Below are 27223 nucleotides of genomic sequence, written 5' to 3'. Positions count from 1 at the left end.
ATGATGGATTCAGATTTTGACCAGGATCAGTTAGCAGAGTGGTATTTACTCACTATTTAAAATAAAATACAAATAAACAAAGGCAAAAATAATATCAGAAACAACAAAAAGGCACCAGTATCACAAAGTAGAATGGAAAGGGTCCAGATGAACAAAGAAGAAAACTCTTGCAGCTGCCACATAGGGAAAAAGGTGTCTCAAGCTAGACTTTTTATGGAGCCCAACAAGTTGGAAATTGGTGTCAGCTGCTCTGCTTAACAATGAGCCAAGGCTGCTATCATGTGAGTGTGGCTGATATTGCCAGGAGTCCTACAGCTCTCCAAAACACCTGAAGTGCTGAAGGGCCAGCGCACCATACACAGGAAGCAGAGAGCTAATCCTGCCACACCCTTCCTAGTGCCACACAGCTGCCCCTTAGCTTCAAGCCAGGGGAGGAAGTGATGAAGAGGAGAGCCAGGGAGTCCACAGCTCACAGAATCAAACACCGCCAATAGCCCTTGTAACCCGGGGCTAGGTGGAAATTGTGGGTAGGCCAGATCTCCCTTTTAGAAACACATGAGGGTGTGACGTTGAGGGGTTTAACCCCTGTTGCAGGTACAGATGTGGACTTGGTAAGACCCCCTGGGCACAGTGTTAAAGGATCATCCTTTTAGTGCACAGCAGTTCCCTTTGGAGGGCCCTCCAGGCCAGGCAAGTAGAAACCCTCATGGGAGGCAAGAAAACCAACCCGAAGGAGCCCTGTAGTGGCAGGGGAAGGGGCCCACTGCTAGAAGGTCCATGGAGGTAAACAGCAAGGGGCCCTCCGGAACGTCTGCCATGGAAGGCAACAAGGGAGCCTCCAGAAGGTCTGCAGCAGCAAGGAACCCTCTGTTAGGGCCCAGGGGCAGGGGATTGGAGAGATGACCTCCAGCAAGGCCCCAGGAATGGGTGGAAGAGTGGCAGCCTCTGTCAGGTCCTCGGGAGGGGGTGGTGGAATGGCAGCGACTAGCCATCCCTCAGGATAGGGCAGTGCCACCTCTGGAGGGCATATGGTGGCACCAGCCTCAGTAAGCCCCATAGTGGCAGTTGGAATTGTGACATTGGGGCTGGCCTAATGGAATAAGGCAGCAGGAGACCATTTGGAAAATTCACAGCAGCAGGCAGCATGGGACCCTGTGAAAGGTCTAATGGGTGGGTAGAGGAGGACCATCTGGGAAGCCTGCAGTAATCCGAGACAAAGGGCTCTCTGGCAGGCCCACAGTGGTGGGCCCTCTGGAAAACCCATGGTTTTGGGCAGTAAGGAGCTGAGGACCTGGAGAACTTGGGCTGGAGAATGCTAGGGGCCTAGATGAGATGGCTGTGGGTGGGGAGCCTTTGTGGGTAATGATACACAGCCTGGTCCACGCACTTGCCTTCCATCCTCAGTCATCCTCAGCAGGAACTGGTGCAGGGCAATGCTGAGGGGTATGGCACTGCGCCAGGGGTGGCTATATTCCTCACTCCATAAGAAGGACTTTAACTCAATCTAGGCTTGTTAATCTCTGAAGACCCATGGCTGGGGTCATGGCCCTCCTCCTTCCTTTAACTTGTTACAATGCTTACACATGGTCCTTCTCACAGAAAATAAAATACACATAGAAAATACTCAAAAAAGTGTAAGATAAAAAATATTTTCTGTTTTCCAGGGGACATTATGTCTGCATTCTCCACTACATGTAGAACACTGCTGGGGGTAGTCACTGTGTCACAGTGATAGAAGCAGAGAAACAGCTGGGTGACTGCTTTCAATTCACTATTTATTTTAAATAAAATAAATAAATTACTAAAATAAGATCGAAACAAAAAAGGTACCAGCATCAGGAAGCAGATATAAAAAATTCCAGAAGGCTTGTCATTGTGTCGGGAAAAGGTCTCTCTCCAGACCTGAGCTCTAGGCCTTTTATAGAAACCAACAATTAGGCAACTGGTATCAGCTGATCTTATTAGCAAAGAGGCAAAGCTGCTACCTTGTCTGTGAGTGGGGCTGATGCTGGCCAGGTTCCTACACCTCTCCCAGGCCACTGAAACACCTGAGGCACTGAATGGACAGACACCAGATATCAGGAGGAGAGAGAAATGCTCCTGCCAATCACATCCTGGCACCAAAATTTAAATATATAGGAGATGGACAAAAAACACTTAACAATATTATAATATAAAGTAACTAATAAGGAGTAAGGCTACGCTTCACCTTCAGAACAGCTTCAATTCTTCTTGGAATTCTATCATACAAGTTATAAGCTGCATGTAATGGGGTGTTGGGGGGGGCTATTCTTCTACCAGATCTTCCCATAAAGGTTCAATAATGTTTAGATATGCTGATTGTGGAGGCCATGGTAGTTTGATGTTATCCTGGTGTTCATGAAGATAGTCATAAAATTGTTTAGCAATGTCAATGGGGCGTTATAATCTTGGAATATGGGGACATCATGAGAGAACAGTGTTTGCACCTGAGAAGTCACCTGGTACTTTAAATTGACTTTGTATTTCTTGGCCATTATTTGACCATGCAGAATACCCATGCATGGTTGAATAATGATCAAAGTACTCCCAGGAGATAGCTACCCATACCATTACAGGTCCACCACGTTTAACAGTTTTCAAGACAAAGCTTCCTACGGCTTTCTCCAAACATAAACTCATTCTAATGTAGGAAAAATAGTGAAAGTTCATCAAGTCATGTAACCCATATTACTTCTTTATTAGTGATATGCTGACACAAACAATCTGGCTTTCCTTGGGATAGGAGTGCTTGCAAAAAAAAATGATAATCCAAATACCATTTTTTTTACCACAAGAATGTTCTTGGGAGTTGCTGTCCTCACAATCTGAGAAAATCATATCACTTTTATCCATTGCCCATGACTCCAGGTTTTGTGCTGATAACACCAGATTGTACCTTTGAGCATTAGCTACAAGTGGTTTCCAAATGGTGGCCTGAGCTTAAATGCCACCTTTATGAAGCTCATAATGTGCACTGTTTGCTGAGACTGGGACACACAGGTCTTGATTCAATTCTGGGATCATTTTTAGGCAGAAGTTTTATTAAAGTATGTTCCATCCGCTGCATTGCAACTGAATTTTCAACACTGTTCCCCTTGTCACAGTGATTGTTTAAATGTTTATTGTATTTATTTATTGCGACTGATACACATTCAGTTTGGACATAGACTATTTAGCCTCGTTGTAATTCATTCAGTTCCCTCATTTTGTTTTGGAAGTGCCGATTTTCAGGCCTGTTTTAAAGCTGACACAAACAGTTAATGGACAGCTACTCACATGTGAAGCTCCCTTTGTAATTGTGATTTAGTAAACTGTTGCAACTAGCCTGTTTACTTCAAATTGAAAGTCCTTTTCCACATCGAGTTTCCATTATTTTACCCAAACCCTGTTTGGCCAAACCACTCTAGTATCGTTAGCACGTGGCTGCTACACCTTTGCTGCAGATGAGGGTTAACACGGGTAAAATTACGTCGCTATAACTTGAATAACGATGTAATTATTCTGCATAAATGAACGTTTTGTAAAATAGAATACAAATAAAACAAATTTTAATTGCGTTTTATAACTATGCTAAGGTACCTTTTCAACGCGTAGACCTACTTAATCTTTGACATTAATCAAGCATGCATATGCATTATTTTGCTCGAGATTTTAATTTGAACTCGCTGTGCCTCAAAAGGATCCTTTTGAACAGATAATTGTATTTTAAGTATTTTAATGTAGCCTACTCATTTTAAAATTGCCCTAGACAGAGGGATAGCTATCCAAAATAAGTTTCAAATTAGTTCATCTGGAAAACGTCTTTGGACGAATGTAGTCTGTAGGTAGCCTAATCACAGCACCAATTCAGTCAGGAAAATGGGGAGCATTGTTGGGCTGAATGGCCTGTTCTCGTCATTATGTTATGTTATGAATATGCCAATAGGTGTACTTTTAAGAGTTAGCATACAGCCTAGTTTCTTTAGTGTCTGAACAAAATACACCCCATAACAACGAAACAGTATCAACGTAGCAGATATGCCGACATAAAGTGTAGTAGCCTAAAGGCCATCCACATATGCCCAGATGCAGTCATTCATAGATAATGACCATAACATGACTATAACATGCTTTTGCGTCATATTCAAACAACACAATTACGAAAAGAAAATAACACCTCAACATGATTTGGTGCAGCCGTCATCAAATCTGGGAACCAACAAGTAGGCTAGTTCGACACACGAGCTGTAGCCTACCAGCAAGGGGATAAAAATAGCCAGTCCTCAGTCTGACACGAGTTTAACATAGCTGAGTCACTTTTATATTTGTTTCAAATTGATTAAAGATACATTTCGGTCCGTTTTACAATTGAAGTGAATGATGAAAGGACCTACCCTATTAATTGAAAGATAAGTCTGCACTGTTAGTACGAATTTAAATTCAAATAGCACGAATGAATAGCACACTTCACCTACGACTGACACTGAGTGCAGGTGTAAATAGACCGAGCTACATGTGCATCGTTTGCTTTTTTATTCATGGAATTACACAGCTATCCCTCTGCAAGCACGTCGTGTTAAATATTGCCATTAACACTAGGCACCCTACTGTATGTTTTTTGAAAAAAATAGATCATGAAGTAAAAGCAAGACAACTTCAAAGTAAGATTCCACGACGACGTCCGTTTCCGAAGTTCAGAAGTTGATATAAGCATGCGCTTACACATTAAAGTTGAGTCAGCCCATTAACCTAAAATTATTCAATAAAAACGGTTTTATACCTCAGTTCAAATTTATTCAAGGTTGTTATATCATGCGTGTTAGGTCACTGATGGGCATGAGACTCGCGCGGCAAAGGACTTACAGGAGAATCGTAGGAAAAGGCACATTCACTCTTGAAAACCCTGTCTCCCGATCTGGGAACTCTGATGGTGGGCATGTAAGGGACCAGCAGCTCTCCTAGGTCTGCAGCCATCTTCGCCATCCTACTTCCAGCCCCACACTGCTACAGCCACAGTGCGCAACAGGGACTGTTGGAGCGGAAAGTAAAGCATATGATGCTATTTATAAATCATACTGCCCAGACATTCCAACTGGACCCCAGGAAAGAGGGCCTTGAAAACAAGACTGAGAAGGGCAATTTACATTATGTTTCATGAAGTACCCGTTGGTATTATTGCTAGAATACCATATTAGATGAGCAGAGGAATCTTATTTTGCCGTTTCCCGTCTAACTGTTGGTTAAAAAAAAAAAAAGTGCAGCTGTTGTTTTTAAAACGTGGGAGCTTACTTCCCAACATTTCGTTGCCCAAAAGCCTTAAACGAACTCCTTTATCGATGCAAACTAACTTATGGGCTATTCGCTTTAAACAAACAAACTAGCAGAAACAAAAACATCTATGAAACAGCATAAGTTAATCGTTTATATTAGGCCCACGTTCAGATTTGATGCTTTTCATTGTATAAAGATTTCACCAGCGGGCGTTCCCTTAATGTCCTCGTTCCTATTTTAATCAGTGCAAATTTGACCCATTCGACATAACAGAAATGCGCATCTGATTGTCATCCCCGTGCGTCTCGACAGTGCACCAACTTTAATTCGTTGGAGTGCCAGAAGAGGTCACTCTTTCCTCCAGCAGCAATCAAGGCATGCAAGTTGGGGAATGAATGGATTAAACTAAACTAAAAGGGTAAATATACACAAAGAATTTAATACTCAGGAACAAACAAAGGGGCTACGAGGGGCAAAACCACAACCAAAAAAAAACAAAAACAGAACAGAACACAGGCGGGCGGAACACAGGCAGGTCAGAAATACGGGCAGGCGGAACACACACAAACAGGCAGAAACTCACAAGCAGAAACAGTCACAAACACAAACACAAGCACAAGCAAGCAGATGCATACAAGCGAAACACATGAAACGCAAGCAGGACAAAAGCAAGCAGGTACATATAAACGGATACAAACACAAGGAACCAGCACCCGAGTCAAGCCGGACAAAGAACTTAAATAGACAAGACACAGGTGAACTCAATACATAATCAAACGAGAGGGAAGGGATAACGAGAGGCAGGTGGGGACGATGATTAAATAACGAGACAAATAATGGAAAACAATAATACAATTAACACGGGAAACCAATGAGGGAATGAACAGAAATACAAAAACTGAGAAGTGCCGCCAGCTGGCGGCCCAAAAAGGAAAAATAGAAACAAAAAGACAGAACCATGACATCATGAGGATAATAGATCAAGGCTTCATTAACCAAAAAAAAACAAATAAATAAATAAATTGGATACAATGTAAATTCTATGTAAAAAGCAGTGCAAGTTGCTCTGGATAAGAGCATCTGCTAAATGCCTATAATGTTATGTAATGACCTTGTGCATTCCAAACCTAAAGTAACTACCTACAAACCTACAACCAGCATCAACAGAAGGAAGACAAAAGGTGACTGCTTTTATTTATTTATTTATTTATGTAATTCTTTCCTCTGTGAATGTAAATGGAGATAACTCTATTTTGCCCTTGATTTTTATTTAGAGAAGTTTCAAGTGTTAATTTTGGAGATCCCAGACTTGCCAAGTGCCACTTGTTTTCTGGTCAAGGTTGAGGACAGGGATTGATTTAAACCAGGTCAGAGCCATTTTTCTGTTCATGAGCAACTGAATTTTGTCAATACTCATGAGCTTAGAGAGAGAAAAGAGAGAGAGAGGGGGAAAAAATTGAATTAAAAATCTGATGCAGTAAACAACCATTCAAGTGTACAGCCATGCAGTATTAAGCTTTGTGACAATTTATGTACTGCTATACCTGCAAAAATTAGTTTTGTAATGGCACACCACCTTTTGCCTCATATGTATTCCAGCAGTCTTATTTTGTATATTTATTATTATTCATAATAATAATGCATTTTTTATTCAGTCAAAACTGAGTGGCATGAGCTATTTACAGTGATGTTGCACTAGTCAAGTTAACATTTTGTAATATTTTATTGTATTTTTTCACACCAGATAGGTATTCTTACTGTGGTTCTGTGATTATGATATTACATCACACATCACTGAATATTGCGACCAATAAAAAGCAGCTTAGTTTAAACCAAGGGTGTAGTTTATTGTCTATATTGTTTCTTCACTTTTCAGAACTTGGACTTAATAAAACCCAGATAAGAAATAATTCAGTTATCAGTGTGATTTCCTCTTGCACACACATAAACAAGACACACAATAAAATGCAACCTCTACCTGGTAAAATAGACAAAGTTCAATTTTTCAACCTTCCAGGTCATATTTGTAGAAACTTAAAACTGATGAAAAGTACAAAATGGATACAGAAAAGGCTATCCACAAGAATTTATTATCCTGGGCAATGCAACAATGTTGCAACTAGCCTGTCACCAAAAACATAGCTTTGTTTCATGGGTATTATTTGCAAATGCAGAAAATAGTGTTCTCAAAATACTTAATTTGAGGTAACAGTCAAAATACTGACAGAGATCTTAAACTGATCTGACCACGTAATTTACAATAATATTCACTAGTGACAATAAAGTTGTTCACTTAGGAAAAAAAACTTCATAGTTCATCTACAGACACTGTAAAGGATCTCAAACTCCAGTCTTGGGGGGCTGTGATGTCTCCATGTTTTTGTGGTTTCCTTCCAATCAGCAGCCAATTAAGGCCTTATTAAAAAGCATGGTGACTGGACCCTTCAGCCAATCAGGGACTTGGCACTGAAACAGTGCAGCAAGGCACCAAACCTCAGCAGACACTGTGGCCATCCAGGGTTCGAGTTTGAGATCCCTGCTGAAAGCATATTCACAGTTGTAAAGCATTTCATTTAAATATAGTACAGTGCGTCAAGTTCGTATTGTCTGGATTTACAGCATGAATTTGAAGTCATAACATTTACAGGACATTCAATTTACAATTTCGGTATTACATAGCCTACACATTTTAGGTACATATCCCTTAAAAATATGTTAAGTACATTTCAAGCCATTAGGCTCTGCTGAGGACAGTAGAAAGCTTTCATGTAAAATCAGGGATAAGGAATAATAACTCTGTAATTGCCTAATGTCAGCATGCTAATTTGCGTCCATATTAGATCATTTCTCAAACCACCCCTTTTAGTGTGCAGTCCTTCCGCTTGACTTATCCGTTCACTTGGCATTCAGACAGTTTACAGTGTGCTCCTGTCCATTACATTTATTTGACAGTGACCACTGAATCAGCCAGTTATTATGCTACTACAACTGAACAGATTAAAAGATAACTCGTATCATGGGGTATGCAAGTACACAATTACTTGTATCATGTAATAAATCACGCCATCAAAGCTATCCATAACCCATGCAACCTGTGATATCTATCATTTATCAACAGAAAACGCATTCACGTAAAACATTTGATCTGCTGCTTCTTCCATTTTTACAAATTGGTCTCACATACAGAGCCATCCTTCAAGAGTTTACTTCATTAGCAGCATCCTCACAGAATACTTACTTTGCATTCAAGTAATACTGCCACCAGTGTTACCTTCCTCTCCAAATTGTCTTTGCAGTCGCATCTGCCAACACTGCCAATAGTGATCATTTCAATTAATTTTGTTAATCACACTAATATTTTTTAAATAATTGGTTCTGTTTTAACGTTAATTAGATCACTAATATAATGCTAACAAATGTCTATGCTATTATACTGTAGTATATACATGTGCTATACCTAGGTATTTATATTATTGGTGAGTGCAATGTAATTTATTAGTCGTGTCATTAATGTTAAGGTTGCTTGTTCCGAATATATAGGGCTTGGTAGGGTTAAAAAGTGCTTGGCTTGGAGTGAAGGAGTAGTTTTTTTCCTGGGTAAGTTACAACTGTATTCTCACGTCCGCTGGAGGGCACAAGAGTCTAGTGTAGGAGGTAAACCAGAGGAGAACAGCAGTGTCCATTTAACTCTGTGTAACGAGGCAGTAAAACGAAAGAGTCCAGACAAAAAGATCGTCTGACACTGAGCACCAAACAAAGTGGATTTCCCAAAGCTCACTGATGAGGGTGCAGATACTCTGCTGTGAAACTGTCCAGCTGAGACTCCAGATCAGTTGCTTTGTGTCTGTAAAAACAAAAAAAAAAGGCATTCGTTATTTCTGCACCCATCCAACTTTGACTGATCAAACTTTGACTGACACGTTACAATAAACAGACAAAGGAGGGAGCCTCCACATAAACATGCTCATAAAATCACAAATCCATTGCAGGGCACACACACCATTCACTCAGGAACGCTGCGTGCAAACTCCACACAGAAAGGCCCTGGCCAGGATTTGAAACAGTATCTTCTTCTCGCGATATCTTATTGATTTATTTAATTACAAGGAAATGTGAGACATCTAGAGCAGGGTCCATCACATAGCTGCTGGGTAAGTGGAAATAGCACTGCACTTGTACAAAAGGACAATTTCGATCCTAACAGGACATCCAGGATCAGGCTTACTTATTCCAAATCCTGCTGCCGAGTAAACTCCATTCATTTCGCACAGATGGTTTTAAATTTTCATACTCTCAGCAAATAGGATATAACTGATTTCACCTGTCAGTTCGCAATTAAAACAATTAAAAATTGAATATCTTTCAATTGGAAATATCCGATAAATAGCACACACAGCACAGTAAATGGAAGCATAAGTAGTTCCGACTGACCTAAATTCCTAGGATTCCTGGGAACCACTGTGCGTGCTGGTTTTTGTTCCAACCATAATAACAAGCTCTGTATTGTAATGAGCTGCTAATAGTTCTGAATTAGGCACCATTATAGTCTAGTGAAGGACGATTTACCCTCTTAAAGTCAAACTAAGCCATCCATCCATACCTCACAACAGGTATAAGCTATATCAGGTCTGATGATTACAATTCTGAATTCATACACATCCCTACTTGGTAGGGGTAGGAGAAAAAAAATCCTGTATATATAGATGAAAATCAATTGACACTAAAAATCACTTTGGCAGGCATTTCAAAATCGGTGTTTTACACCAATTCATTTGTGTTCTGATGCCAACTCGCATTATGTCGTTCAGAATTTTATTACGACACTTACAATTAAGGCTTTGGAGTTCTGATCAAAACAAATTATTGCCACACAGGCTAATAATAATGAAAAACCCTAGGAGCTATGTCAGTTTTAATTTAATCATGTTGAGTAATTAAGATAGCGTGACATCTCATTTTCGACTTTTCATTCAAATTGAGTGCTTTCTCTTTGATTCTCATAATGCTACAGCTGTGCAAGCATTATGATCAATAAACAGCACAAATGTCAGACAACGAAAGACAATAGGCTCAAAGAAACAGGAGTAATTATTTTTCTGTGGTTCAAGTATGGGTCATCGTCCATTGGGTTCTTTAAAAAATCTTTTTAAAAGACCTCAGAATATCACAGAACACAGTGTATGTTCTTCCTGTGTTTCGGCTTTTTTCAGCGTAAAAAAAACAGAATCCTGTGTTAACGTGACCATTATTTATTTTAAGTGAATTTAAAAGGTGTAGACAGATAATTTTCTAACAAACAATTTTAAAAACCTGCAGGAGAACCCCAAAGCACCTGGCATTGACAGAAGAAAACTCCTGAGTGCCATGTGACCAAAATATTCACAAGCTCATTCATTCGACATGCTGATTTGTTTAGAACACGCTTTACCGTGACTGGTTCTAACAGCCACCTGGAAGGGATCTGAGGATAGATACTTCTGATAAAGGATGGATGGATGCACTGTTTTCTCCCAATACATTTAGTGGAGAAAATAGTCCATAAAAAAAGAGTAAAGAATATAAATAAAAAATAGAAATACTTTGAGATATGTCTCGTTAATAAAAAGTCTTATTTCATTGTAAATAAACAGCATGCTGTTTAAAAAAACCCTACCCAGTACGTACTGTACCGTGAACTCTTTATCGTGATATGAATCGTATCGTTAGCTGTGTGTACTGTTACATCCCTACTACCAGGGGTGTAATGTTTACCCCATGGAATACCTGGGGGTGCATATTAGCCCCTGTGAAACACAAGCAGGCCCTACCTGAGAGCCTTTGAGCGGCTCTGTACGGTCTCCAGCTGCTGGATCCGGGCAGTCAGCCTCTGGATCTCTCCTTCCAGCTCCTTCTGGCTCAGGTCAACCTGCCGGCATAGCCGAGCGAAGCTAGTGGCCATCTCCCTGCATGGAACAGCCCCATCATCATCCACGCACACACCTCTGCATCCAAATCAGCTCAAAGCAGAACCACACGTACATGCTCAGCTAAAAAAGCAGTCTGCAGAAACGTACTGTATGAGCGACATCCCCAAAAATCATATTGTTTTTCTAGATTAACGGGCAATGATAACATGATTAATGAACAATGTTTTTAGCAAGTTTTGTTTTGACCTTCTCAAAATGTATTGAGGAGCCCTTATCCTACATTACATTACATTACATTATAGGTTCTTAGCAGACGCTCTTATCCAGAGCGACTTACAACAAGTGCATTACAAAACTCAGAGACAAGCGCTTTACAACATTCCTGCAAGAGAGCTACAATAGGTATAACTTTGCTTAGGTATAAGTGTGAATTGTACACCCTATTTTTTTTTTTTTTTTTTTTTTAGAAAAAAATGTTAGAGGGTAGTGGGGGGTGATGAGGTGAGATGTAGCTTGAAGAGGTGAGTCTTCAGTCTACGTTTGAAGACGGCCAGGGTCTCTAAGTAACATTAATGCACTTCTTTATAATCAGGAAATATTGGGGCATGTGATTTAGAAGGCAATGTTCCATGCATGTTTACATTATATACATTTATCAATTATTTTCAGTGCATTTAGGTGACTCACTAATTACTAGCAGACAGTAGCCATCAGAGACAAAACAATATAACACTGAAAAAATACTACTGTATGTGGTTTTACTACGGTTCTACTTCAATACATTGACAACAAAGCAACAACACTGGTGTGTTAGATAGATAGTTAGAAATCCTAGCTTTTCAGAAATGTCAAAGGAAATCACCACTGCATGAAAACGCACATCATGGATGAAACTGTACTGGTGATGACACAGAATTTTCAAATCACACACAGGCGAAGGTAACATGGTCAATACAGGAACTGTTGACATGGGCAGAACTTCAAAACAACAGAAAACACCGGTCAACCACCCTTTCCAGGAATATGGTAAACAATACAATGATGGGATAGTGTGGGTCAGCAGTCACAGGAACCCCACGGTAGAACAAATAAAACTACTCAAACTCTGAAAACCAGCTGTGTGGTATTTGCAGGGTCACTACCAGTCTGTGGAGTTATTGCTCAATGCTCCAAAACGGGGTCACAGCGATTAGCATGAACACACGTGAATCCACACATGCACACATGCACACATTACGCCCTCCTAACCAGGTTCACTGAGTTCACCTGGATGGAGCCACTTACTGCTGGACCTGCTGGCTGCAGTTGCTGCTGGTGAGGCTGACGATCATTCGCAGCTTCTCGCTGGAATAGTCCACAAACTGCCGCTTTAAGGCCCTCTCCATGGCTTTGGTGGTCCACATCATTCTCTCGTAAAGGTAGAGTAACCCGTACATCCCGAAGGACAGCCCAATGATCCTCCACCCCATTGAACGCCACACCTGTCGCAGGGACACAGCTATTCAGAAGAACGTCCAAGCAAAAAACCTACCTGTATTCAAGTTTCACTTGAACACTTTTCTAAAATAACACTTGGAATGTAGTACTTAAGAGTAAAAACAGTCAACTATTTCCATGAAAAATAATCAGATGTTGAGATATCTATACGGGAATTTGCAGCCAAATGCAGTCCATAGACACTTGGGCCTTTGATTACTGAAGGAAAAATATACTTATTAAAAATACATATCATTCAGATGCATCAAATGTTCTGGCTATGTCCAGTTCTGCACCTTAGCAGTGTCAGCATGAGAAAAAAAAATTTTGTTTCAGGAGTCAATTTCGCTGTATTGATTTTCAAATCATTTCCTGAACTGGCTAAACTGAATAGACCTGAACCCTGCTGGCTGTTCACAGAATAGTAATAGCTATGCATATTTTAAGAAGGCATCTAATTTGTTGAAGAACCCTGTTATGCAGACTACAAAACTACTTAACTTGTATGTAACCTAGTCAGGTCACAAACATGAAAGCGCTAAATAATTGTGTGGTACTTCCAAGCATGTACTCCAGGATTCACCGTATGTCTTTACACATGTCCATCCCTTCAACCTTATCGTGCTAATGGAATGAAAACATATTGTATTACAGTATTGTCTCCCTGCCCATAATCCCAGCTATCCAGAATTGTGCTTTTGGAAAACACTGACGTGCTCATCAGCCTGAATGAGAAAGGGTGGGGCTCGGGGCTGGATCTTACCACGCCCCCAACGATGATCACGCCCATGGAGGCTCGTGACATCAGCGAGGCCATGCCAGATGCCACGGACATCATGAGCTGCTCGGGGGAAGCTCTGGCCTCCTGAGCCAGGGGCCCGGCGTGGGTCGATGCAGTGCTGTCTACAGGCCGGGGAATCTGCAGAGGTCATGGGTTATGAGAGATTTATCACTTTAATCCACTGTATAAAATTCATGCACACAAACAAAGCACCGGCTCCAGTGGAGAGCCATTAGCTTGTAGCCTCAAGTCAACATTTTGAAGTAGTGCTTTGAAAACTGCACCAGGAGGTAGAATCCCTAATCCCTCCTGGCTTAGGGATTCAAAGAATGTGAGAGGAGATGCTAAAATGAAACCATGCTAGAGATTCATAATATGCTAGAGATTCATAATAAATTAAAGGCGTGTAAGCACACGACATTCGCACCACGATATAAATCTGGTTAACAAAATAGAAAATAGAAAAAGAACTGTTTGGTATCTAGCAGGTTAAGATGGCATGGTAGGGACCACACCTGTAAGTCTGTGCCAGGGCACATAAATTAGCTTGGTCTACCATTCAGTTTCCCCCCCATTTGTGAGCCATTTAACTTGACAAAATGTAAATTGCACCTCTGGTCTGCTATTGCTTCCTTTGTATGCGATTTAATCGGACACACAATGTCGCTTATTTGAATAACAGGTTAAAATACGGGGGAGAACGGCTCCACCTGAGACCAAGGTTTGAGAGCCTATGTTCTGGGAGATTTGATACATAAACGGCTCTCTTGAGAAAGCAGAACAAGTTCCGTTCATAGACAAAACAAGAAATGTGCAAAATGCACAGGAAATGTTTACGTTTAAAATGAAACCTCAACAACTGAACGTCGGTCTGTCAGCTACGTTCTTGAAAAAAGCGCTTGGGTTATCTTGATTGACATGCACTGAAACGTGAGGTCACCTGAAAGTTCTGATCCACTATCCTGAGAGCCCGCTTTGCATTGGCAGGACCCAGGAAGCGGTTGACCAGGGCGGTCCAGCCCAGGGAGAACTGGAATTCAATGTTCTCCTGGAAGTCGGAGCAGAGGGTCGCACAGTTGAGATCATAGCTGAGATCAAACTTCCTGCAAGGGACGTGCATGTAGAGCTGGCTCTGGACACTAGAGGGCAGCAACGGCCGGATTCTGTCTGGCAGAGCAACACCAAATAAACATTTGCATGACAGCACAAAAAAGTCCTTTTAGTGCAAAATGTATTAAGCACTGGCATAACAAGGCTGTACCAACTTTCTCAGGGCTGTTCATATTGCAGTGGTCTCAGCGTACCTATCATGTCTTTCTGAGATGACTGTACGATGGTGTCGACTGTACTGGAGCACTGGAAAGCCAGGTTCTTCCCCAGTCCCTCCTCTACATGCGTGAGCAGCTCCTAAGTGACACAATATGACAGGAAGTGCACAGAGACAGTCAGCTAATGGATGGAAACATACATGACATGCATTTGATCAAGACATGGTGTTAATTCATGCTCCTTTAAGGTTTATTCAGTTATTGGCATGGGCTAATATATATTATACATACATTTTTGTGGGTTCCCAGCTTTTAATATTTATCCAGTTATATACGTAGTTCCCCACCCCATTATAGTAACATCCTCCATCTATTTCAGGGGGAGACACAGACAAGCACGCGCTCCCCTCCCAAGCCAGTCCTCTTCACCTACCACCTCTCACCTCCTCACCAAGAGGAGCACATGCTGCTGCTGGTGCAGGCAGACTGAGACTGAGGCACCTGATCAACCAATCAACGCTGTTCGATGAAACGAGGACGACGCCTTCCTCGCTACTGAAGCTACAGCTAATCACTCGCTGCCCTAGAGGCCTTATAGCTATAGGAAGCATGCACAGGGTGATTGTCTTGGTGGGATTACCAAATCAGCAGCCACAAACAAACCCATTATGATAAAAAAGCAAAGGCTTTTGCTCATAGATTACCATGAGATGAAGAAGAGTGGACAACCTGAAAAACCTCAATCTCAATTGGAAAAAAAAAACTAAAAAATAATGTGTTGTGACTTGGCCACTAACTGAAGCATTTGCTACAGAATATTCAATATCCAACTACATCTAAATTTCGGCAGTTCCTTCTCAGGAAACCTTTATTTCAAATGCATGTTTCCAATAATATAGAGCTACCAATCAAAGCAAAACTGAATAATGAATAGAGGTCCCAGCTCTGAGGTAGACAGTAATTCACATGAATCATCAGAGGATGGTAGATAGTACACAACATTAACTTTCCTTGGATGGGAGCCAATGCTACAAATAAACTTTCCTAGAATGTTATTCAAAAGAGTCATTGTCATGTTACAGTGGCAAAACAAGACATTATTTAGGCTTGCTCGACACCCATTAACAAAGTTACAGCCTTACCACCAAATGAGCCCAAACATTGGATTGTTTTTATATTATATGTCAACAACTGGAGATATCAAGCATTCTACGAGGTTAACTACCTAGCAAGCTAGGTCCTGTGGAAATGAATTTTCTCTGTTCAATTCAATTCAGGCACCCTCACATCAATGACAGAATTCTATGTTTTGGCCCCTCTTTTTCCATTACTAATGACCTTGGAGCTCAGTGACCCAGACATCTGACTGTATCTCCAGAATAAAACATGACAGCGGCCATGAATATCTGTGAGAAAGCAGCTTGAGCAGGACGGGCTGACGGAAAGTTCCGGAGCACTCACGGTCTTGTAAAGTTTCAGCATGTGAGGGGAAGGATGGAAATCCGAGTGAAACTCGTCGATTAGCGTCGAGAGACGGCAGATCTCCTCGGACATGGCCACGGACACCTGCACACCCAAACGCCAAAGACCAGTGACAGAAAAAAATAACAAAACTAATGTTACCAACATGGACATAAGATGGTTTTAGGAGAAAAAATAAGCATCCCAAGGCCTTGCAAGGGATTACCACTGTGGTTTCCGCCTCAACCACCTGACCGCTTTCCAGCATTAAAGTGATAGTAACGTGCATTTGTCGTTCAGTTTCCAAGCGCCCGATGATTAGAATTATGATGCTGCTGAGGCGTTTTGCTGAGGTGGTGCTACCTTGGCTGCGACTTCTTCAGTGACCGCCTTTATCCTTCTCTTGATGTCCTCAGTCAGGAGGTTAAGCTGGTTGCGAATAAAGTCCAGAAGGTCCATCTGGGACTCCCTCTCTTCCAGTGAAAAGACCCTGCAGTGGTCAAATCCGGTCAGACCTTCGATGACACACAGTGGTCTCGCCCTGCTTCTTGCTAATTTGCAACATCAGGGCTCTAACAAACGAGACCATACGATGGCCGGGACATTATAGCAGGACCGTGACGTAGTTAAAGCCTATTCAAACGGACATCCTCGCTTAAAGTCCTCCATGCACACCCTATTTTACAAAAAACAACTTGGGCTATCCAATGTCATTGAATGTAAGCCAGCACTGTTCAGCTACCTTTGAGGAGGGCCCAAAACCAACAGGTTTTTTCAGCAGCATAACCGCTGAACAGGAGGCAAGCATAAAGTTAATTCCAAACAATTAGTTTAATGAGGCGGTTATGGGCCAGGTCAGAAAACCTGCAGGCAGCTGCTCCTAGGGTTTAGCTGTCAGAGCACTGTGGTGCTAGTCATAAGAACCTGGCTGTGATATTCTAGCGTATGCTCTGAAAGCAGTGATTTTACCTGGGTATATTAATACAACACAATAAACCTTTGCCCTCTAGGTTTAATTCCTGCCAAAGATCCAACACAATGAGAGCAGCATTCTTTCTTCATACATGACCTACGTTTAACGTGTGTCTGACGATGCAGTGAAGGTTGCCTTGTCCGAAAGGCAGGTCAATAAGAAAAAAAAATATATATATATTTAACGCAGGAATACCCAGAGAGAAAAAAAAGAAAAGAAAAAGAGAGCAGGACTCACCTCTTTTCAGCAGAAGCGATATTGATGGAGTCCATGATGGCTCTGACAGTCTCAATGATCTGCTTAGCCCTGATCGTGTGCTGCTCAAACTTTGTTTTCACTGCTGACTGCGAGATACACTCCTGCGAGGCCGCAACACATTACTGTGACACGTCTGCCCCGCCAAACCGCGGACGAGGTGCCGACCTGCTGCCGCGAAATCAGGACGAAAACGCAAAACGAACAACAGAAGCGCCGACGGAAGCAGCAGGTCTGCACCTTGTATCCGAGGGCCCATGTTTATCTCAGAGTTGTGTGCTCATTCAGGAGTAAGGAAAATAACAGAAAAGGATAAATTAATGCAAACCAAAAATAATCAATTTTTGAACATATAACCTTCATGTTACAGTATAAGGTCTCATGCACAAATCTGAAAGTTAACTTCCATACTCCAATTCACATAAACCGGGCATGCAGTTAACTGAAAAAATATGCAACCAAAAATTGAACATAAGAGTGTCAACGGCAATGTCTTTGATAATATTTTGAACAGTACTCATTTTACAATAACATATGATTAATTATTTTCTCATTTTTCTCATTATAGGTCTTCTTATAGTCCCCAATCTGTATTTTTGGCCCACAAAACAATTTCTTCGAAAGAACAAAAAACTGATAAGAGAAATAGGTGAGCCGCACAGTTTTGGTATGGAAGAAAGTAATTATAAACCCATTACTATTTGAAATAGTCAATCTGAACAAAGACAATAAATTCTGGATGAATTCAGCTTCAAAAAGTGAAATGTTTTTCTCAATTGACATTCAACCAGTTGAAAATATCAACAGAACCGAACAGAACAAAAAAAAAGGAGAAAAACAGAAGATACACAACAAAAGAGAAGAAAGAAAGATAATATGAATGGGGGGGGGGGGGGGGGGGTGTGCCTTCGCCAAAGTAAATCTAGACTTCAGCAATGAAGACATAGGTTGATAGAAAGTGTGCACTGATTGGGCCTGCAGTTAGTGACACGGCTGGCTTGAAAAGCCACGAGAGACTGGGAGACAACAGCAACATTAGACTGTCTCCAGGGGAGATGCACACGTCACCGAATCACATCGCAAAGCTTTCAGACCCCACTGCAGTGCTGACACCGAGAAACACATAGACTGACACCCAGTTAGAGGAAGAGAGAGAGGGAGGCAGGGACTGATGGGGAATTCTTGAATTACACACCATACACTAAATAAGATATTTGTGAATTTTACAGCCAGTGTTTGAATCCCTGGCTGACTTCCGCATCAGAAGCCACCAGTTTTAAAGACGTTTTTTCCAATAAAGATGTTTTATTCCTATAAAGTCTCCTCCTCTAAAAAGTCATTGGGTGAGTATATATTAACAAGACATTGCTACTGGACTAACTGAGTTTGTCCTAAAAGCTTGTTGTTCAATTATCACATGACAATTTTCTCATTCTATAAATATTACGTTGGAAAGCGATATGTGTTTATGGCTGAAGTTGTTAGTCTTTTAAAGGGAGTAAAATGTGTGAAAGCAGGAAAATGACATCACAGGCATCTCGTGCTCTCTGCACTTGCCTCAAAGGTTCTCTCAAATCTCTGGAACTCCTGCAATCGGTCCAGGAACCCTTCAGCTAAAGCACCACCTGCAATTATTAAACTCACTTAAATTCATGAACTAGCAACACGTCATCTAGCACTCATTGGCCCTTTCAGAAGCAAAAATCAGGATTCTAAGCCAAATAAACACAAAAATGACAACAGACCTGTTGGTGGCAGCTGGTATGAAGTATAGTTACACTTGTCTGAATAAGTTATGTGACAGAAAATTCTAGAGATGACACATCTGACTACTGGTAGAAATGGCTTTAATTTCAACCGAAAATGTAGCAGTACTTGTCTTTAAACGTGCCAATCCTGCACGCCCATGATTGGCATGCCCATTGGTCATTAACGTTGATCCCTTACCCGCCTCGGGCATGCCCTGGGCACGCTGCATTCTGGAGTTCAGCACCTCTTTGGCAGACACAAAGAAAATGCGATTGGGCGCCTTCTCCCTGTCAATCACCTTGAGCTCCTCCACAAGGAAGCTGACACAGCGGTCTGTGTGCTGTCTGCGCACCTGTAAAAACAGCATGATTCTAACACCAGGCTTTTAGTTATTAAAGTCTCAGAGAAGCACTCAGCAACAGTTGGGACAGTGCAACACCGCAGGCTAAAGCCTTTAGTCTAAACCCCGGTCAACATAATTGGCTCAATTACTTGGCATACAGCTCTGGAGTTTCAGAGGCTTGACCCTGTCAATGGGTAGCTTTTCTTTATCTCTGCTTTCTGAAGAGTAATGCCAAAAATTCCTTCTTTAAAGAGCAACCGTATGATTTTTGATCAGCTATTTTTTGGATATTGCAAGAATAAAGTTGGAGGTGCTTGACTGTGATTACTCGTGTTCTAAGGGTGGAACAGACAACAAGCTTTGAAAGGTCACACAGGTTTGAATGCATCCAGAACCTAACAAGTGAGGATATGAGCACACACACACTCATGCACACGCACTCTGTCACACACTCTCTCTCACACTCTCACTCTCTCACACACGCACACACACACAAACACTCATTCCACCTACCCATCAACGCCGCAATTCCTACCAAATTCAATTTATATGTATTTTCGGACAAAAATTGTTGGATTAACCATATACATATCACCTTAGAGATGTGCCATATTTGCTATTTTTAATCTTCTGAACTTACGTCCTCCATATACTCTGGCTCCGAGGCAGACGCATCCCACCGGTTGTTCAGGATGAAAATATTTGGCTTCGAAAGACGCTCGTTCACTTTGTGGAAAAAATGTTTCTCCTTTCAACCAAATACAAAGGCATACAAATTAATGATGTAGCAACGGATTATATTGCAGATGCTGTTCATGCTGTGGGCCTCTTTAGGTCGATGAACAATGTATAACTGAACTCAAATGCTTGGTGACCGATGCATAGCTCATTACATAAGAGATGCGTGCAAACATGTATGATCAATGTAGGTGACAGGTAAGTTAAGGTCAATAAGTAGCCTGAAAAATGTTCAATTGTTAAATCAATCATACGTAAAACTAACCATTGCATCAACACTGTGTTTCTGTTTATTTTAATAGCCTCTTCTTACTTTTATTTTCTCGTAGATGTAGCTTAAGACTGGGCGGGTATGATTAAGGAAATAAAAATGAAAGACAGCCCAGAGGCCACGTGGCACTGAGGACTGTTATTGCACACAAGAAATATTATCATAATGGCGTATCACCCAGTCCAAGCGTAAAATCTCCCTCCATTATCAACACATAGAATTACAAAAGAATACGAGTTGTCACCACCTGGTGACATCATAACCAGGAATCTACATTTCCATATCCATTCTGTATTAATTGAATTAATTGAACAGATAGGTCAGGCCTCTGTGAGAAAATGTTAAAAAAACCTGTCTTCACACTGCTGTTTACCCCTGGCTAATACTCTACAGTCCAAAGCAGCAGTTGCACATATTTATAGAACACAGTGCACAAGACACTATGCTATAAATAACACAAACTAGCGTAAGCAACAGACCTAACCAGCCGAACCTCAAACTGCCCGTCACTTTCAGAAGTCTAGTGTGAATGAGCAGTTCTGTGATTGGCTGCAAGCCCTGGGCATGCCATACAATGTTGGCACATTCAATGCAGCCCCAGTAGGCTTGTGTTATCTGGGTCATGAGTTGAAATCTGCTTTGAAAACCCTTCTGCTTCTTTATAGACAAGGCCTCAATCCTTAAATAGTTTCCAGTTTTTGCATATTCAGCCAATTCTGAAATACAATATACATTCAAAAGACGCAATGTCAGCACAGATCTAATTCCAGATTAAATGACACAAAAGTACAGTGCGTTTCATGCTGCAGTATGTCAAGTACTCCACTCAAGAATACTACAATGCAGTATATCTGGACATGACTGGCACTCCAAGATACAGGAAAAACAATCCAGAAGACTTAAACGGGATCCAAAGAAGACTATTAGTTCATATCTTGGTCAGTTGAGTCAACTACACATTGTCAAACATGGTTTCTTCCCAAGTTTAAATATTTTGATTATTTTTTTAAAGATACAGAACGGCTTACTGACGATTTACTGGGCTTACCGTGTTCATCAGTGTGGACTCTGAGTTGGCTACCAGCACAAAGACATCCGCGTCCAGGCAGAACTTGTCAATCCAAGTGTCCAGCTCTGAGGTGACATCAGTCCCCGGGCTCAAGGAAGAAGATCAGTGTTATAGCATAAGCCTTTAATTCAATTCTGCCCTGTATCTCATTACCATTCACTCAAACAAGTGCTAAGAGGTGGGAGAGCTTTAAATGAGTATCGCCAGCCTACTGTCAGTATTTATGACAACATACATTGTCCTTTGGTGAATACGTGTCCTCTGCTGCTACATCTACCATTTTAGGGGCAATGATCTCCATTAGCTCGCACTGGGCATCTTATTCGCAATCATACCATTTCTTTCCACTGCTATGCTGCTATACTCAGCCGCAGGTGTCAGATAACCCCGGAACTCCCAGTAAATTTACAGCCTAAAATGACTTTCTCAGAGATACCAAATCGGATGGTACAAAATGCACCGCGAGTCAGCGCTTACTGAAGAATTAGCCCTAGGACCTTAAATACAATTAGACATAATGTATTTGTAATGGGTTATGGTCATACGCTGTGAAGGTGCTAAATGAGCAGAGATGTCACTATCAAGAGAGTAAATAAGAAAAGCAAAACAGCAATAACATTATCAACAGTACCGATACAGTTGCTATTTCTGCATCATAGGCTGGGAAGAGATGGGGAGAGTTCGTCTGTAGCGGCTGTTCTCTACCTGTCCATGAGAACCAGGTCATCCCTCAGCAGGGCGCACTTGCTCTTTGGCCAGAACACCTTGACTAGACAGCCTGCGTCCAGGCTCTCGTCCATATGCAGCGCGTGGGCCAGCTGGTTGACCGTCTGCAAAAAAGAGCAGGGGAGGGTCAGGGCGGTCTACCGCAGCCTGACCGTGACCTCCTTACCCCACTGGCCCAGAATGCCCCTGAAGACCAAAGCCAAGCAGCTGCTTTCTCACTAATTGATAACGGAAGTTGCAGCAACGAGCGCTGATGTATAAATAAATGATTAGCCATTGCAAACTGGGGAGAACAAGGGGGAAAGTGTTCAAAAATAATAAATAACATGGTGTGTCGTTATCCTGAGCTTGTAAAAATGTAAAACAGGCCGAGACCGTGAGGGTCAGTCTGTAGGACAGCCGAATATCAACCCAAGTAGAAATCCCCTAAGTGATTTAGGGTTTGATTCCCAGCTATGGCATGTTCTGTGCTGCGATCACATCTCTACCTGCACCCTCTCTACCCTATCTATTTACTACTGACATGTTGCAGAAATGTGTTCCTGTAAAAAGATATGGGCACCAGCTCCCATGTGTGTTAAATAAGGAACTGTACAAGTAAACAGTACTAGTGGATAACTACAGGCCAGCTACTTATGAGTATCGGTTTCATTTTATAAAACACCTCATAGCATCAAAATGGTTTGAAGAAACTAGAGTAGACCTTGAAACCAGAAATCAGCCCATGCCTTCTGTGCACCAGGCTCCGGAGGGGAAAGCTCGTAGATGGGAACGCTGTACCTTGATGCTCTTTTCCTCCTCCGAGCCCTGGGTCATGAGGTAGGCCTTCTCCTGGTCGGTGCCCTCCACGCTCAGGAAGCAGTTGGTGGTGTGGCCGATGCCGCTGGGCAGAACCCGGTCCCGTAGCATGGCGTTGATCACTGTGCTCTTACCGTTGCTCGTCCTGCAAGGGGCAGGAAGCAAAAATAAAACCTGGGCCAAAGTTCTGCGTATAGCATGTAGCCAGCTTACCGCATTTCTGCAATATTGCTCATCTTGTGTGTGTGTGTACTGAAAATATATACTGTTGTGTACTTTTTTACATTTATATTAGATCTCAATAAAAATTCTTTCAACAAAAAAGCCAAGTTACTCACATACAAATATGTTAAAAAACAAAACAAAATGCACACACACACACAATTCCTAAAACTCTTTTTACAAGTACCATGTTATTGGCAACAGAGCGCTACATTCAAATAATTCAACTCTATTTACAACTGTATTAACATTCTTATCATACAGGTTATAAAGGGGCTGTCTCTTGCCCAACAGGCAAATGTATGGATATAAATTGTATGACTAATCATGCGTGTCATTATAAGCAGGGCAAAGGTGGCGCTGATTCCAGCAGAACTCCAGTTGGCATTACTTCAATGTTAAGGCAATCATTCAAGGAAGCCCTCATGGGAAAAGATTTTCTTACTTTCCTCACCTGCCAAAAAAGGCCACCTTCATGTGTCTGCGGGCCAGCACCTCTCTGATCACAGACAGCTTCCTGGCATAGGCCTGTATCTGGGCCTGCTGCTCCTTCTCAGCAATGCATTCCAGGTCCTCGTTTTGGCATGTTTCTGACAATAAATGCCAAATGCAAAGGCCACAAGAAATCCAGCACCGTGAATCAGCAATGTCACTGCTTTAGTAACAAGGTGCAGACCAACAGAGGGACTTGTAAAAATGAACAACTGTGACCTGGTTGAAATATTACTATTACGCTTAAAATCGTGGTTACAAACCGTATTCACTATGGTGAAGCAAATACTTTAATCCAGGGCAAATTAGTTTTCATATATTTTCATATATTATGTTACCAATCAACAAAGTCAACTACCTTTAATAAAGACACAGCAATGGAGCCATTGTAACAGTTCTATGGCAGACATGTGGGGGCAATCTGCATCCCTAGATAGGCTACAGCTATAATAATAAGAATAATAATAATAAGAATAAGAATCGGGTTTATTGCCAAGTAGGTTTACACATACAAGGAATTTGTTTTGGTCAGGTGGTGCGTAACAGTGAACATAAAATAAGATAGGATAAAGTAAGATAAAATAAGATAAAATAAGATAAGCATATAGAAAATTATACTAAACAGCTTCAATATACAGGACATACACAGATTCTGAAATCAATAGAAAGCAAACTGTGACCTAGGCAGGTCAATCCAGACAAGGATGTGTGCCATGAAGCAACTAAATTACAGTAAAAAGTCTGGTGCCCTTTACCCTCTGTTATTGGCACTTCTGTTGGAGAGGTAGTCTATGATGTACAGCAGTGGTGTCAAACTCTTTGCCATGGAGGGCCGTGTGTATGCAGGTTTTCATTCCAACCAATTAATGCTGCCTTAATTGAGTCCAATTACTCATTCAGCCATATGCGTTTAACTGCATTGAAGCACAGAATATAAGAAAATTTTTATTTAGACAATGCGGGTGACCATAGATGTCGGGTCACCATTGTGCACAAACCTGCATCCCTAATTCAGCAAATAATTTAACTAATTATATAATCAAGATCTGAGGCTGGAATGAAAACCTGCATACACACGGCCCTCCATGGCAACGAGTTTGACACCACTGATGTACAGGATGACCTCAGCGCTCACCTTCTACAAATTCAGAGCCTTCCTGGACATACTCCAGCAACTGCTCAAATACTGCGCTGATCTTCTTCTTTGCCAGCACAAAGTGTTTGAGTGGTGACGAGTCCCTGTGATCCATGACAAACGTCTAAAAAGAGAGGAAATGCCAGTGATTTCATGCATTACACTCCGGATTCAAGGCTCATTTCTTACCTTTATAATGATGATAATATTGCACCCCACCTGTTCTAACTGTTTAAGAGAACATGAATGGTGCATTAAACTCAGTTAAAACATTACATGTCTTGCCTTCTAGGTGAAAAGGGCAGATTAAGGAGTTTCACAGACAGTGGCAGGGACTTAATCAGCACTTGTCCTTCGCTTGGGCTAACAATTAGAAGCACGTTTCTACACAAACAGTTTGGTGAATTCTGAAGTCACTAAAACTAACATGGTGTACATATGCAGAGGGTCTTCTCTGGTTAATAGTCACAGTCCATGGCTGAGACCAACACGCTGAAACTGCAAACCTTGTCAGTTGTACATTTCATTGCCCATACTCAACCGCCTGCGGACTTCAGCTAACTGTGTTTCCGTAACGTTGCAACATTTTTTGGGGCTTTATTTCGGACGAGCAGTGTTGTAGCCTACTTCATTAAGCAATGCCAATTGCGCTGGTACATCTTTTGACAAGGTTACGACTATCTCCAGCTAATATCAAACTTGCTGTTAATAAGCATCTGCCTATGAAACATACCTTGCTATTCATTTCTGCATTGGCCTTGACAGTTATCGTTCGTTGCGTTTGTTGTTCCGTCTTTAGCAAAAACTTTTGGATAATGGTCACTGGAATCAGGCCAACCTAAGAGTAGAACACTGTGATCTTGCTAGCAATGTTTGCCATAATGTTCAAAGCTGCGGGCGAACACACGGTTAGGCTGGTTAGCTAGTTATCACAACACAATAAGAAAGCGTTCACCCAAGTTAGGACGTAATGTTAGCATGGATACCAACAGCAGAAAATCTCGAATGTTTATCTGTATTGAGATAGCAAATTAGCGTTAGCTTTCTAGCAAGACAGGAGGCACTGAATTCTATGCAGTGTGGGAAAATGGCTATTCAAAACATTGCATTCCAAGGCATGCACTTACAGAAAGCTAGACCTATACAGCTAGTACTACACATCAAAATAATTAAAACGCTAAGTAACATAAATGTATTATCTCTTGACACACAGAGATAGCCTAGCTAGTCTACAGTTAGATAACTGAGATTCTTCCAGCTAGCAAGAAGCCACCAGTAGTCTAGATTCGTACTGCAATGTACGTTGACGTTAGCTAGCTAAATACGTTAATATCAACGAAGTCAACTAAATTTCTGGTTTAGACTTGCAGATAATCCAAACATGTTAGCTAGCTAATATTTAGGTTTAATAATCGAATGTGACCAACGATATGGACGAAACACAGCAAAGGCAAACCAGCTATCGCTAGATGGTTGATTTTTATTTGTGTAACGTTATGCACTGGACGTCAAGTAATAGTGTCCAGCTAGCTTGCTGCTATCAATCTAGACTAGTCAATAATTTCATTTTTGAATGCTCGTTGTTTCCGTTTGAATGCAGTGTTTGTTATGATGCCGATTTTAATTAGCTAGTATCAACAGCTAACTTTGGTATTTTGCGGTTCGTATTTAAAGATAAACATCCAAGCTTAGCAGTGTTAGTTTAGTAGCGGGATTGCTTACTAACCCAACAGCTAACAACACATTAACTCGCAGGGCTCATCTTCTGTGCGTATCCATGGCATCGCAGAGAGCTCACAGCTGTACTCCTACTACCACTGCCTACTAGCCAGCTAGTTTACGTCCAGTTGTCGTTAGACTAGTTTAATTCATTCTTACCTCGATGCACTGCCTTGTTTATTTGCGGATTTTCATACCAAATGCTATGTGCAGTTACATTACCGATAGTTTTACTGGAATTACCCAGTTTTATATTGTAGTTAGCTTAGTGTTCTTGAAGGTCCGACACATTGGATGTGCCAGACTGCTCAATGCCGATACACGTGAAAAGAGAGGGGTTACTGTAGGTCATGAGACACTGGGAAACAAAGTTGAGAAATATAAAACGAGATTTGCACATCCTACAGACGCCAACTATGTTATGGGCTTGCCAAAATGAATACCCTCACTTAAATACACTACATATTGCTGAATTATTTTACAAGATTCATTCTTATTCATAATTCAGTTTGTTTAATTAAATGCTAGTAGGTTCTGTAAAGCACATTGTATGTAGCCTAAAAACTTGAG

At 41.4% G+C, this 27223-nt stretch overlaps 2 protein-coding genes across 7 annotated transcripts in view; both read right to left on the bottom strand.

Annotated features, from left to right (window-relative positions):
* The window catches only part of LOC118229279 (ubiquitin carboxyl-terminal hydrolase 13-like), a 39460-nt gene extending 34436 nt beyond the window's left edge, over positions 1-5024 (bottom strand). For both annotated transcript variants that reach the window (XM_035421125.1, XM_035421126.1), the window contains exon 1: positions 4864-5024. In XM_035421125.1, coding sequence (XP_035277016.1) covers positions 4864-4983 — 120 coding nt within the window. In that variant the 5' untranslated portion in view covers positions 4984-5024. The remainder of the gene's footprint in view (positions 1-4863) is intronic.
* Positions 5025-7093: 2069 nt separating this feature from the next.
* LOC118229930 (mitofusin-1-like) lies at positions 7094-26981 on the bottom strand. Of its 5 annotated transcripts, none has more exons than XM_035422472.1 (19): positions 26813-26981; positions 25668-25825; positions 24935-25058; positions 23762-23897; positions 23068-23230; positions 22267-22391; positions 21541-21649; positions 20124-20231; positions 19339-19492; positions 18949-19016; positions 17374-17495; positions 16527-16653; positions 16164-16268; positions 14739-14841; positions 14375-14601; positions 13417-13572; positions 12462-12658; positions 11079-11213; positions 7094-9115 (listed from the first exon to the last, which is right to left on the bottom strand). In XM_035422472.1, the coding sequence occupies exons 2-19, from the start codon at positions 25677-25679 to the stop codon at positions 9046-9048; spliced, it is 2241 nt and encodes a 746-aa protein (XP_035278363.1). In that variant the 5' UTR covers positions 25680-25825; positions 26813-26981; the 3' UTR covers positions 7094-9045. The 5 variants fall into 5 exon arrangements, with proteins under 5 accessions (XP_035278363.1, XP_035278364.1, XP_035278362.1 ...); XM_035422473.1 differs by having other exon boundaries at positions 25668-25786; XM_035422471.1 differs by having other exon boundaries at positions 25668-25772.
* Between the last annotated feature and the right edge of the window lie 242 nt (positions 26982-27223).

The sequence above is a fragment of the Anguilla anguilla genome, chromosome 6 (assembly GCF_013347855.1).
Source record: "Anguilla anguilla isolate fAngAng1 chromosome 6, fAngAng1.pri, whole genome shotgun sequence".
Classification (NCBI taxonomy): domain Eukaryota; kingdom Metazoa; phylum Chordata; class Actinopteri; order Anguilliformes; family Anguillidae; genus Anguilla; species Anguilla anguilla.
The sequence above is the reverse complement of the archived record's forward strand: the minus strand, read 5'-3'. Positions and strand labels throughout refer to the sequence as shown.

Coding starts and splice junctions, on each gene's coding strand:
- LOC118229930 (XM_035422472.1), bottom strand. Junction 17,496..18,948: donor GATTTGAGAGAACCTTTGAG/GCAAGTGCAGAG, acceptor GCGGCCTCGCAG/GAGTGTATCTCGCAGTCAGC. Junction 13,573..14,374: donor TAGTGGATCAGAACTTTCAG/GTGACCTCACGT, acceptor TGACCTCTGCAG/ATTCCCCGGCCTGTAGACAG.